The 16,370-nt window shown below is 36.0% G+C and overlaps 1 protein-coding gene across 2 annotated transcripts in view; it reads left to right on the top strand.

Annotated features, from left to right (window-relative positions):
* Nucleotides 1-16,370, top strand: part of LOC110504815 (A disintegrin and metalloproteinase with thrombospondin motifs 2) — a 250,376-nt gene that overhangs the window by 201,240 nt on the left and 32,766 nt on the right. For both annotated transcript variants that reach the window (XM_036969571.1, XM_036969572.1), the window contains one exon: nt 5,208-5,291. In XM_036969571.1, the coding sequence (XP_036825466.1) occupies nt 5,208-5,291 (84 nt within the window). The remainder of the gene's footprint in view (nt 1-5,207; nt 5,292-16,370) is intronic.

Here is a 16,370-nt window from a genome sequence, read left to right as displayed (position 1 = left end):
CTTTATTTAGTGTTTTCTCTCTTCATGCAGTGTTGTCTTAGGTCTCTCTTAATGTAGTGTTTTCTCTCTTTATGTAGTGTTGTCTTTCTTCATGTAGTGTTGTCTCTCTTTATGTAGTGTTGTCTTTCCTTGTGTGCTGTTGTCTTAGGTCTCTCTTTATTTAGTGTTTTCTCTCTTTATGTAGTGTTGTCTCTCTTCTTATAGTGTTGTCTTAGGTCTCTCTTTATGTATTGTTCTCTCTCTTTATTTAGTTTTGTCTGTCTTTATGTAGTTTTGTCTCTTTTTATGTAGTGTTGTCTTAGGTCTCTCTTTATGTATTTTTGTCTCTCTTCATGTAGTGTTGTCTCTCTTTATGTAGTGTTGTCTTAGGTCTCTCTTTATAAATTGTTGTCTCTCTTTGTGTAGTTTTGTCTCTCTTTATGTAGTGTTGTCTCTCTTTATGTATTCTTGTCTCTCTTTATGTAGTGTTGTCTTCGGTCTCTCTTAATGTAGTGTTGTCTCTTTTTATGTAGTTTGGTCTCTCTTCGTGTATTGTTGTCTCTCTTGATGTAGTGTTGTCTCTCTTAATGTAGTGTTGTCTTAGGTCTATCTTTATGTGGTGTTGTCTCTCTTTATGTAGTGTGGTCTCTCTTTATGTAGCGTTGTCTCTCTTTATGTATTGTTGTCTTAGGCCTCTCTTAATGTAGTGTTGTCTCTCTTTATGTAGTTTGGTCTCTCATTATGTAGTGTTGTCGCTCTTTATGTAGTGCTTTCTCTCTTTATGTAGTGTTGTCTCTCTTTATGTAGTGTTGTTTCTCTTTATGTGGTGTTGTCTTAGGTCTCTCTTCATGTATTGTTGTCTCTCTTTATGTATTGTTGTCTCTCTTTGTGTAGTGTTGTCTTAGGCCTCTCTTTATGTAGTGTTTTCTCTCTTTATGTAGTGTTGTCTCTCTTTATGTAGTGTTGTCTCTCTTAATGTAGTGTTGTCTCTCTTTATGTAGTGTTGTCTCTCTTTATGTAGTGCTTTCTCTCTTTATGTAGTGTTGTCTCTCTTCATGTATTGTTGTCACTCTTTATGTATTGTTGTCTCTCTTTGTGTAGTGTTGTCTTAGGCCTCTCTTTATGTAGTTTGGTCTCTCATTATGTAGTGTTTACTCTCTTTATGTAGTGTTGTCTCTCTTTATGTAGAGTTGTCTCTCTTTGTGTAGTGTTGTCTTAGGCCTCTCTTTATGTAGTGTTTTCTCTCTTTATGTAGTGTTGTCTCTCTTTATGTAGTGTTGTCTCTCTTAATGTAGTGTTGTCTCTCTTTATGTAGTGTTGTCTCTCTTTATGTAGTGTGGTCTCTCTTTATGTAATGTGGTCTCTCTTTATGTAGTGTTGTCTCTCTTTATGTAGTGTTGTCTTTGTTCTCTCTTTATGTGGTGTTGTCTGTCTTTATGTAGTGTGGTCTCTCTTTATGCAGTGTTGTCTCTCTTTATATAGTGTTGTGTCTCTTTAAGTAGTGTTGTCTCTCAGTTTGTAGTGCTGTCTTATGTCTCTCTTTATGTAGTGTTGTCTCTCTTTCTGTAATTTTGTCTCTCTTTATGGAGTTTTGTCTCTCTTTATGTAGTGTTGTCTTAGGTCTCTCTTCATGTAGTGTAGTCTTAGGTCTCTCTTTATCTAGTGTTTTCTCTTTTTATGTATAATTGTCTTAGGTCTCCCTTAATGTAGTGTTTTCTCTCATTATGTAGTGCTGTCTCTCTTTATGTTGTGTTGTCTCTCTGTTTGGTGTTGTCTTAGGTCTCTCTTTATGTAGTGTTGTCTCTCTTAATGTAGTTTTGTCTCTCTTTATGTAGTTTGGTCTCTCTTTATGTATCATTGTCTCTCTTAATGTAGTGTTGTCTTCGGTCTCTCTTAATGTAGTGTTGTCTCTTTTTATGTAGTTTTGTCTCTCTTTATGTATTGTTGTCTCTCTTTATGTATTGTTGTCTCTCTTTATGTAGTGTTTTCTTAGGTCTCTCTTAATGTAGTGTTTTCTCTCATTATGTAGTCTTGTCTCTCTTTATGTAGTGTTGTCTCTCTTTATGTAGTGTTGTCTCTCTTTATCTAGTGTTGTCTCTCTTTATTTAGTGTTGTGTCTCTTTATGCAGTGTTGTCTTAGGTCTCTCTTAATGTAGTGTTTTCTCTCTTTATGTAGTGTTGTCTCTCTTTATGTAGTGTTGTCTTTCCTTGTGTGCTGTTGTCTTAGGTCTCTCTTTATTTAGTGTTTTCTCTCTTGATGTAGTGTTGTCTCTCTTCTTGTAGTGTTGTCTTAGGTCTCTCTTTATTTAGTGTTTTCTCTCTTGATGTATTTTTGTCTCTCTTCATGTAGTGTTGTCTCTCTTTATGTAGTCTTGTCTCTCTTTATGTAGTGTTGTCTTATAGGTCTCTCTTTATATATTGTTGTCTCTCTTTATGTAGCGTGTCTCTCTTTATGCAGTGTTGTCTTAGGTCTCTCTTAATGTTGTGTTTTCTCTCTTTATGTAGTGTTGTCTCTCTTTATGTAGTGTTGTCTCTTTTTATGTAGTGTTGTCTCTCCTTGTGTGGTGTTGTTTTATGTCTCTCTTTATGTAGTGTTGTCTCTCTTTATGTAAAGTTGTCTTAGGTCTTTCTTTATATATTGTTGTCTCTCTTTATGTAGCGTTGTCTCTCTTTATGCAGTGTTGTCTTAGGTCTCTCTTTATGTAGTGTTGTCTGTCTTTATGTAGTGTTGTCTTAGGTCACTCTTAGTATAGTGTTGTCTCTCTTTACGTGTTGTTGTCTCTCTTTATGTAGTGTTGTCTTAGGTCTCTCTTTATGTGGTGGTGTCTATCATGGTCCACACACATCACCACAGTCGTGAAGGGGGCACGACAGCGCCTCTTCCTCCTCAGGACACTGAAAATATTTGGCATGGGCCCTCAGATCCTCAAAAAAAACATTGAGTGTATCTTGACAGGTTGCATCACCGCTTGGTATGGCAACTGCTCAGCATCCGATCACAAGGTGCTACAGACGGTAGTGCGTACGTCCCAGTACATCATTGGGGCCAAGCTTCCTGCCATCAAGGACCTATATACCAGGCGTTGTCAGAAGAAGGCCCTAAAAATTGTCAAAGACTCCAAACACCCAAGTCATAGACTGTTCTCTCTGCTACCGCACTTTAAGTGGTAACGGAGCACCAAGTCTGGGACGAACAGGACCCTGAACAGCTTCTACCCCCAAGCTATAATTCTGCTGAACAGTTAACTAAATGGCTGCCCGGACTGATTTTGCGCTGACTCTCTTGCACTGGCTCTCTTGCACTGGACTCTACCCACACACTCACTGGACTCTACCCACACACTCACTAGACTCTACCCACACACTCACTGGACTCTACCCACACACTCACTGGACTCTACCCACACACTCACTGGACTCTACCCACATACTCACTGGACTCTACTCACACACTCACACATACTACTCTGACACTCCAACACACACACACACACAATATGGTCACATGCACAAAACACACACACACATTCGTATTGATTCCACACACATACTCCAGAGTGGTGCAGCGGTCTAAGGCACTGCATCTCAGTGCTAGAGGCGTCGCTACAGACCCTGGTTTGATTACAGGCTGTATCACAACCGGCTGTGATTGGGAGTCCCATTGGGCGGAACACAATTGGCCCAGCGTCGTCCGGGTTTGGCAGGTGTAGGCTGTTATTTTAAATAAAAATTTGTTCTTTACTGACTTGCCTAGTTAAATAAAGGTTCAATTTAAAAAATAGAGAGAGAAAAAAATGCACAGAAACGCACGCACGCACGCACGCACGCACACACACACACACACACACACACACACACACACACACACACACACACACACACACACACACACACACACACACACACACACTGTAGATACTGTACACTTCCCTCTTTACATATGCTGCTGCTACTCTGTTTATTATATATCCTGACTGCCTGGTCACTTTTACCCCAACCCACATGTACATACTGTACTACCTCAATTACCTCAACTACCTCGTACCCCTGCACATTGACTCAGTACTGGTACTCCTTGTGTATCGCCTCGTTATATTTTTCATTGTGTAAATATTTCCTTTTTTATTTAGCAAATATTTTTCTTACTTTTTAACTCTGCATTGTTGGCAATGGGCCCGTAAGTAAGCATTCCACGGGAAAGTCTACAGCTGTTGTATTTAATTTTATTTGTGTTATTCCTGGAAAGCTGTGAAAGATAATGAAGAAATGCTGTGCTACATTAAGGAGAAGTAGGACAGACAGAGAGAGAGAGACAGACAGAGCGAAAGACAGGAAGAGAGTCAGGCAGAGAGACAGACAAGAAGAGAGACAGGCAGAGAGACAGACAGACAGACAGACAGACAGACAGACAGACAGACAGACAGACAGACAGACAGAGAGAAAGACAGACAGACAAGCAGAGAGAAAGACAGACAGACAGACAGACAGACAGACAGCTTAACAGCTTAACACGTCTGTAAGTAGACAGCATCAGTTTGGCATATAGGAAAGAACGGAGTTGGGACATCTGATTTTCTTAAATCACCGCCCTATCCACTTTTTGTCCTAGTTTACACATCCGCCAGACACAAAATAGTATCTAGCAAGATGGAGCTCAACTACCTTCACTAAGACCACTGCTAAGGTTTCCCCATGCAATCTTTGGTTTCGAATTGGGATGTTCTGGCATGTCTGCCTGGTTATTTGTTGGGAGATTCTGTGTGAAGAGGACCCTCCTCGGAACGTTACCATGAGACCTAGTGGTGTTGCTGGCCTAGGTCTGGGACTACACAGAGGGGGCACCCTTGTTCCTGAGTTGGTTTGGGGGTTGCCTAGCAACCAGTTCCCGCTCTCAAGGCGATAAAGAGAAGTGGGAAGAACAACTACACCTCTGTTCCCTCTCTTTCTCTACCTCCCCTCCTCCTTGTTTCTAGCTTTATATTCCCATCTCTCATCCTGTCTTGCACCTCTCATTCCCTCTCCCTGAAAATCTCTAAGAATGCATCCTCTTTCTTTTTCTCCCCAACTCAACTCTCTCTCTCTCTTTCTGTCTCTCTCTGTCTGTCTCTCTCTCTCTCTCTCTTTCTCTGTCTCTCTCTGTCTCTGTCTCTCTCTGTCTCTATCTCTCTCTCTCTTTCTTTCTTTCTCTCTCTCTGTTATTAAATGTCTCTGTGTCTTTGTCTGTGCAGGTGAATGAGATTTACCATGACCCCTCTCTGGGAGCCAGGATCAACGTGGTGCTAGTACGAATCATCATGCTAGGCTATGGGAAGGTAAGAGAGAGGGTGTGGAGTGTTGTCACTTTTGCTTTAAATCACCATATGGATTCTACACTTGCCCATAAGTAAAAATGTATGATTCCTTCAGGTTTGACTCTGTTCCTTGAAAGACTGGCTACAGTCATTTTAGCTTTTTTGGTGTGTTTTCTGCAGCTTTACACACACACACAAACACACACACACACACACACACACACACACACACACACACACACACACACACACACACACACACACACACACACACACACACACACACACACACACACACACACACACACACACACACACACACACACACACACACACACACACACACACCCCTCTCAACACTCACAGAGGCCTACAGCCTGTTATTCCAGTGGACTGAGCAAAAGTGGAACTAAAAGCATGTGGATCCCAGGGGAGGGTTTTCAAAGTCACACGCCTTCACAGTTCAGCACCAAAGCACACAGAAAAACTGCCGTTATGCAACCGGCTTTTCCTCTGGTGGGCTGGAGCAAGGAATCATGGGAAGTCCAGACTAAGATAAAAAATCGATAATAGCCTTCAGACAGGTAGACAGAAAGACAGACAGGAAGACAGACAAACGGGCATACAGGCAGACAGACAGGCAGACAGAAAGGCAGACTGACAGGCAGACAGGCAGACAGAAAGGCAGACTGACAGGCAGACAGGCAGACAGACCCGTGGATGCTGCAGTGTGATTCTACCTATCTATCTGTTAGTGTGTGTGCACGTGCGTATGGTGTGTGTGTGATTGAGAAAGGACTACCGTGCAGGATGTTACTATAGATATAGGTTAGATAGAATGTAATGTTACTACCCTCAAATATGCTTTACCCCTATATCACATCATCTATATTCCTTTAAATCATATCTATATTCCTTTACCTCACATCATCTATATTCCTTTACCTCCATATCACATCATCTATATTCCTTTACCTCCATATCACATCATCTATATTCCTTTACCTCCATATCACATCATCTATATTCCTTTACCTCCATATCACATCATCTATATTCCTTTACCTCCATATCATATCATCTATATTCCTTTACCTCCATATCACATCATCTATATTCCTTTACCTCCATATCACATCATCTATATTCCTTTACCTCCATATCACATCATCTATATTCCTTTACCTCCATATCACATCATCTATATTCCTTTACCTCCATATCACATCATCTATATTCCTCTACCTCCATATCACATCATCTATATTCCTTTATATCATCTATATTCCTTTACCTCCATATCACATCATCTATATTCCTTTACCTCCATATCACATCATCTATATTCCTTTACCTCCATATCACATCATCTATATTCCTTTACCTCCATATCACATCATCTATATTCCTTTACCTCCATATCACATCATCTATATTCCTTTACCTCCATATCACATCATCTATATTCCTTTATATCACATCATCTATATTCCTCTATATCACATCATCTATATTCCTTTACCTCCATATCACATCATCAATATTCCTTTACCTCCATATCACATCATCTATATTCCTTTACCTCCATATCACATCATGTATATTCCTTTAAATCACATCATCTATATTCCTTTATATCATCTATATTCCTTTACCTCCATATCACATCATCTATATTCCTTTACCTCCATATCACATCATCTATATTCCTTTATATCATCTATATTCCTTTACCTCCATATCACATCATCTATATTCCTTTACCTCCATACCACATCATCTATATTCCTTTACCTCCATATCACATCATCTATATTCCTTTAAATCACATCATCTATATTCCTTTATATCATCTATATTCCTTTACCTCCATATCACATCATCTATATTCCTTTATATCACATCATCTATATTCCTCTATATCACATCATCTATATTCCTTTACCTCCATATCACATCATCTATATTCCTTTACCTCCATATCACATCATCTATATTCCTTTACCTCCATATCACATCATGTATATTCCTTTAAATCACATCATCTATATTCCTTTATATCATCTATATTCCTTTACCTCCATATCACATCATCTATATTCCTTTACCTCCATATCACATCATCTATATTCCTTTATATCATCTATATTCCTTTACCTCCATATCACATCATCTATATTCCTTTACCTCCATACCACATCATCTATATTCCTTTACCTCCATATCACATCATCTATATTCCTCTACATCACATCATCTATATTCCTTTACCTCCATATCACATCATCTATATTCCTTTAAATCACATCATCTATATTCCTTTATATCATCTATATTCCTTTACCTCCATATCATATCATCTATATTCCTTTACCTCCATACCACATCATCTATATTCCTTTATATCATCTATATTCCTTTATATCATCTATATTCCTTTACCTCCATATCACATCATCTATATTCCTTTAAATCACATCATCTATATTCCTTTATATCATCTATATTCCTTTACCTCCATATCACATCATCTATATTCCTTTACCTCCATATCACATCATCTATATTCCTTTACCTCCATATCACGTCATCTATATTCCTTTATATCATCTATATTCCTTTACCTCCATATCACATCATCTATATTCCTCTATATCACATCATCTATATTCCTTTACCTCCATATCACATCATCTATATTCCTTTAAATCACATCATCTATATTCCTTTACCTCCATATCACATCATCTATATTCCTTTACCTCCATATCACATCATCTATATTCCTTTACCTCCATATCACATCATCTATATTCCTTTAAATCACATCATCTATATTCCTTTACCTCCATATCACATCATCTATATTCCTTTATATCACATCATCTATATTCCTTTACCTCCATATCACATCATCTATATTCCTTTACCTCCATATCACATCATCTATATTCCTCTACATCACATCATCTATATTCCTTTAAATCACATCATCTATATTCCTCTATATCACATCATCTATATTCATTTAAATCACATCATCTATATTCCTTTACCTCCATTTCACATCATCTATATTCCTTTACCTCCATATCACATCATCTATATTCCTTTACCTCCATATCACATCATCTATATTCCTTTAAATCACATCATCTATATTCCTTTATATCATCTATATTCCTTTACCTCCATATCACATCATCTATATTCCTTTACCTCCATATCACATCATCTATATTCCTTTACCTCCATATCATATCATCTATATTCCTTTACCTCCATACCACATCATCTATATTCCTTTCCCTCTAAATCACATCATCTATATTCCATTACCCCTATATCACAACATCTATATTCATTTAAATCACATCATCTATATTCCTCTACATCACATCATCTATATTCCTCTATATCACATCATCTATATTTCTCTATATCACATCATCTATATTCCTCTACATCACATCATCTATATTCCTCTATATCACATCATCTATATTCCTCTATATCACATCATCTATATTCCTCTATATCACATCATCTATATTCCTCTATATCACATCATCTATATTCCTCTACATCACATCATCTATATTCCTCTATATCACATCATCTATATTCCTTTAAATCACATCATCTATATTCCTTTATATCATCTATATTCCTTTACCTCCATATCACATCATCTATATTCCTTTACCTCCATATCACATCATCTATATTCCTTTACCTCCATATCATATCATCTATATTCCTTAACCTCCATACCACATCATCTATATTCCTTTCCCTCTAAATCACATCATCTATATTCCATTACCTCTATATCACAACATCTATATTCATTTAAATCACATCATCTATATTCCTCTACATCACATCATCTATATTCCTCTACATCACATCATCTATATTCCTCTATATCACAACATCTATATTCATTTAAATCACATCATCTATATTCCTCTATATCACATCATCTATATTCCTCTACATCACATCATCTATATTCCTCTATATCACATCATCTATATTCCTCTATATCACATCATCTATATTCCTCTATATCACATCATCTATATTCCTCTATATCACATCATCTATATTCCTCTACATCACATCATCTATATTCCTCTATATCACATCATCTATATTCCTCTATATCACATCATCTATATTCCTCTACATCACATCATCTATATTCCTCTATATCACATCATCTATGTTAGTTTATATCACATCATCTATTTTCCTTTACCTCTATATCACATCATCTATATTCCTCTACATCACATCATCTATTTTCCTTTACCTCTATATAACATCATCTATATTCCTCTACATCACATCATCTATGTTAGTTTATATCACATCATCTATTTTCCTTTACCTCTATATCACATCATCTATATTCCTCTATATCACATCATCTATATTCCTCTACATCACATCATCTATATTCCTCTATATCACATCATCTATATTCCTCTATATCACATCATCTATATTCCTCTATATCACATCATCTATATTCCTCTACATCACATCATCTATATTCCTCTATATCACATCATCTATATTCCTCTACATCACATCATCTATATTCCTCTATATCACATCATCTATATTCCTCTATATCACATCATCTATATTCCTCTATATCACATCATCTGTATTCCTCTACATCACATCATCTATATTCCTCTATATCACATCATCTATATTCCTCTACATCACATCATCTATATTCCTCTATATCACATCATCTATATTCCTCTACATCACATCATCTATATTCCTCTACATCACATCATCTATATTCCTTTATATCACATCATCTATATTCCTCTACATCACATCATCTGTATTCCTCTATATCACATCATCTATTTTCCTTTACCTCTATATCACATCATCTATATTCCTCTACATCACATCATCTATATTCCTCTATATCACATCATCTGTATTCCTCTACATCACATCATCTATGTTCCTCTATATCACATCATCTATATTCCTCTACATCACATCATCTATATTCCTCTACATCACATCATCTATATTACTTTATATCACATCATCTGTATTCCTCTACATCACATCATCTATATTCCTCTATATCACATCATCTATATTCCTTTATATCACATCATCTATATTCCTCTATATCACATCATCTTCACTCCTTTATATCACATCATCTATATTCCTCTATATCACATCATCTATATTCCTCTACATCACATCATCTATATTCCTCTATATCACATAATCAATATTCCTCTACATCACATCATCTATATTCCTCTACATCACATCATCTTCATTCCTTTATATCACATCATCTTCACTCCTTTATATCACATCATCTATATTCCTCTATATCACATCATCTATATTCCTCTATATCACATCATCTATATTCCTCTATATCACATCATCTATATTCCTCTATATCACATCATCTATATTCCTCTACATCACATCATCTATATTCCTCTATATCACATCATCTATATTCCTTTAAATCACATCATCTATATTCCTTTATATCATCTATATTCCTTTACCTCCATATCACATCATCTATATTCCTTTACCTCCATATCACATCATCTATATTCCTTTACCTCCATATCATATCATCTATATTCCTTAACCTCCATACCACATCATCTATATTCCTTTCCCTCTAAATCACATCATCTATATTCCATTACCTCTATATCACAACATCTATATTCATTTAAATCACATCATCTATATTCCTCTACATCACATCATCTATATTCCTCTACATCACATCATCTATATTCCTCTATATCACAACATCTATATTCATTTAAATCACATCATCTATATTCCTCTATATCACATCATCTATATTCCTCTACATCACATCATCTATATTCCTCTATATCACATCATCTATATTCCTCTATATCACATCATCTATATTCCTCTATATCACATCATCTATATTCCTCTATATCACATCATCTATATTCCTCTACATCACATCATCTATATTCCTCTATATCACATCATCTATATTCCTCTATATCACATCATCTATATTCCTCTACATCACATCATCTATATTCCTCTATATCACATCATCTATGTTAGTTTATATCACATCATCTATTTTCCTTTACCTCTATATCACATCATCTATATTCCTCTACATCACATCATCTATTTTCCTTTACCTCTATATAACATCATCTATATTCCTCTACATCACATCATCTATGTTAGTTTATATCACATCATCTATTTTCCTTTACCTCTATATCACATCATCTATATTCCTCTATATCACATCATCTATATTCCTCTACATCACATCATCTATATTCCTCTATATCACATCATCTATATTCCTCTATATCACATCATCTATATTCCTCTATATCACATCATCTATATTCCTCTACATCACATCATCTATATTCCTCTATATCACATCATCTATATTCCTCTACATCACATCATCTATATTCCTCTATATCACATCATCTATATTCCTCTATATCACATCATCTATATTCCTCTATATCACATCATCTGTATTCCTCTACATCACATCATCTATATTCCTCTATATCACATCATCTATATTCCTCTACATCACATCATCTATATTCCTCTATATCACATCATCTATATTCCTCTACATCACATCATCTATATTCCTCTACATCACATCATCTATATTCCTTTATATCACATCATCTATATTCCTCTACATCACATCATCTGTATTCCTCTATATCACATCATCTATTTTCCTTTACCTCTATATCACATCATCTATATTCCTCTACATCACATCATCTATATTCCTCTATATCACATCATCTGTATTCCTCTACATCACATCATCTATATTCCTCTATATCACATCATCTATATTCCTCTACATCACATCATCTATATTCCTCTACATCACATCATCTATATTACTTTATATCACATCATCTGTATTCCTCTACATCACATCATCTATATTCCTCTATATCACATCATCTATATTCCTTTATGTCACATCATCTATATTCCTTTACCTCTATATAACATAATCTACAGTGGGGAGAACAAGTATTTGATACACTGCTGATTTTGCAGGTTTTCCTACTTACAAAGCATGTAGAGATCTGTAACGTTTATCATAGGTACACTTCAACTGTGAGAGATGGAATCTAAAACAAAAATCCAGAAAATCACATTGTATGATTTTTAAGTAATTAATTAGCATTGTATTGCATGACATAAGTATTTGATACATCAGAAAAGCAGAACTTAATATTTGGTACAGAAACTTTTGTTTTCAATTACCGAGATCATACGTTTCCTGTAGTTCTTGACCAGGTTTGCACACACTGCAGCAGGGATTTTGGCCCACTCCTCCATACAGACCTCTAGATCCTTCAGGTTTCGGGGATGTCGCTGGGCAATACGGACTTTCAGCTCCCTCCAAAGATTTTCTATTGGGTTCAGGTCTGGAGACTGGCTAAGCCTCTCCAGGACCTTGAGATGCTTCTTACGGAGCCACTCCTTAGTTCCCTGGCTGTGTGTTTCGGGTCGTTGTCATGCTGGAAGACCCAGGCACGACCCATCTTCAATGCTCTTACTGAGGGAAGGAGGTTGTTGACCAAGATCTCGCGATACATGGCCCCATCCATTCTCCCCTCAATACGGTGCAGTCGTCCTGTCCCCTTTGCAGAAAAGCATCCCCAAAGAATGATGTATCCACCTCCATGTTCCACGGTTGGGATGGTGTTCTTGAGGTTGTACTCATCCTTCTTCTTCCTCCTAACACGGCAAGTGGAGTTTAGACCAAAAAGCTCAATTTTTTTCTCATCAGACCACATGACCTTCTCCCATTCCTCCTCTGGATCATCCAGATGGTCATTGGCAAACTTCAGACGGGCCTGGACATGCGCTGGCTTGAGCAGGGGGACCTTGCGTGCGCTGCAGGATTTTAATCCATGACGGCTTAGTGTGTTACTAATGGTTTTCTTTGAGACTGTGGTCCCAGCTCTCTTCAGGTCATTGACCAGGTCCTGCCGTGTATTTCTGGGCTGATCCCTCACCTTCCTCATGATCATTGATGCCCCACGAGGTGAGATCTTGCATGGAGCCCCAGACCGAGGGTGATTGACCGTCATCTTGAACTTCTTCCATTTTCTAATAATTGCGCTAACAGTTGTTGCCTTCTCACCAAACTGCTTGCCTATTGTCTTGTTGCCTATCCCAGCCTTGTGCAGGTCTACAATTTTATCCCTGATATCCTTACACAGCTCTCTGGTCTTGGCAATTGTGGAGAGGTTGTAGTCTGTTTGATTGAGTGTGTGGACAGGGGTCTTTTATACAGGTAACGACTTCAAACAGGTTCAGTTAATACAGGTAATTAGTGGAGAACAGGAGGGATTCTTAAAGAAAAACTAACAGGTCTGTGAGAGCCGGAATTCTTACTGGTTGGTAGGTGATCAAATACTTATGTCATGCAATAAAATGCTAATTAATTACTTAAAAATCATACGATGTGATTTTCTGGATTTTTGTTTTAGATTCTGTCTCTCACAGTTGAAGTGTACCTCTGATAAAAAATTACAGAACTCTACATGCTTTGTAAGCAGGAAAACCTGCAAAATCGGCAGTGTATCAAATACTTGTTCTCCCCACTGTATATTCCTTTATATCACATCATCTGTATTCCTTTTTATCACATCAACTATATTCCTTTTTATCACATCATCTATTTTCCTTTACCTCTGTATCATATCATCTATATTCCTTTATCTCTGTATCATATCATCTATATTCCTTTACCTCCATATCACATCATATATATTCCTTTATCTCTGTATCATATCATCTATATTCCTTTACCTCCATATCACATCATATATATTCCTTTATCTCTGTATCACATCATCTATATTCCTTTACCTCCATATCACATCATCTATATTCCTTTACCTCTGTATCACATCATCTATATTTCTTTACCTCCATATCACATCATCGATATTCCTTTATCTCTGTATCACATCATCTATATTCCTTTACCTCCATATCACATCATCTATATTCCTTTACCTCTGTATCACATCATATATATTCCTTTACCTCCATATCACATCATCTATATTCCTTTACCTCCATTTCACATCATATATATTCCTTTACCTCTGTATCACATCATCTATATTCCTCTAAATCACATCATTTATATTCCTCTACATCACATCATCTATATGCCTCTACATCACATCATCTATATGCCTCTACATCACATCATCTATATTCCTCTACATCACATCATCTATATTCCTCTACATCACATCATCTTCATTCCTTTATATCACATCATCTATATTCCTTTATACCTCTTTATCACATCATCTATATTCCTTTACCTCCATATCACATCATCTGTATTCCTTTATATCACATCATCTATATTCCTCTACATCACATCATCTATATTCCCTCTATATCACATCATCTATATTCCTTTACCTCCATATCACATCATCTATATTCCCTCTATATCACATCATCTATATTCCTCTACATCACATCATCTATATTCCTCTATATCACATCATCTATATTCCTCTATATCACATCATCTATATTCCTCTATATCACATCATCTATATTCCTCTATATCACATCATCTATATTCCTCTATATCACATCATCTGTATTCCTCTACATCACATCATCTATATTCCTCTACATCACATCATCTATATTCCTCTATATCACATCATCTATATACCTCTATATCACATCATCTATATTCCTCTACATCACATCATCTATATTCCTCTACATCACATCATCTATATTCCTCTATATCACATCATCTATATTCCTCTATATCACATCATCTATATTCCTCTACATCACATCATCTATATTCCTTTATATCACATCATCTATATTCCTCTATATCACATCATCTATATGCCTCTACATCACATCATCTATATTCCTCTACATCACATCATCTATATTCCTTTATATCACATCATCTTCACTCCTTTATATCACATCATCTATATTCCTCTATATCACATCATCTATATTCCTCTATATCACATCATCTATATTCCTCTATATCACATCATCTATATTCCTCTATATCACATCATCTATATTCCTCTACATCACATCATCTATATTCCTCTACATCACATCATCTATATTCCTCTACCTCTATATCACATCATCTATATTCCTCTACATCACATCATCTATATTCCTCTACATCACATCATCTATATTCCTCTACCTCTACATCACATCATCTATATTCCTCTACCTCTACATCACATCATCTATATTCCTTTACCTCTACATCACATCATCTATATTCCTCTATATCACATCATCTATATTCCTCTATATCACATCATCTATATTCCTCTACATCACATCATCTATATTCCTCTACATCACATCATCTATATTCCTTTATATCACATCATCTTCACTCCTTTATATCACATCATCTTCATTCCTTTATATCACATCATCTATATTCCTTTACCTCCATATCACATCATCTATATTCCTCTACATCACATCATCTATATTCCTCTACATCACATCATCTTCATTCCTTTATATCACATCATCTTCACTCCTTTATATCACATCATCTATATTCCTTTATATCACATCATCTTCACTCCTTTATATCACATCATCTATATTCCTCTATATCATATCATCTATATTGCTCTACATCACATCATCTATATTCCTCTACATCACATCATCTTCATTCCTTTATATCACATCATCTTCACTCCTTTATATCACATCATCTATATTCCTCTATATCACATCATCTATATTCCTCTATATCACATCATCTATATTCCTCTATATCACATCATCTATATTCCTCTACATCACATCATCTATATTCCTCTATATCACATCATCTATATTCCTCTACATCACATCATCTATATTCCTCTATATCACATCATCTATATTCCTCTACATCACATCATCTATATTCCTCTATATCACATCATCTTCATTCCTTTATATCACATCATC

This window comes from Oncorhynchus mykiss, chromosome 31 (assembly GCF_013265735.2).
Source record: "Oncorhynchus mykiss isolate Arlee chromosome 31, USDA_OmykA_1.1, whole genome shotgun sequence".
NCBI classification, from domain to species: domain Eukaryota; kingdom Metazoa; phylum Chordata; class Actinopteri; order Salmoniformes; family Salmonidae; genus Oncorhynchus; species Oncorhynchus mykiss.
Note: the sequence above shows the minus strand (reverse complement) of the source record. Positions and strands in the feature narration are given on the sequence as shown.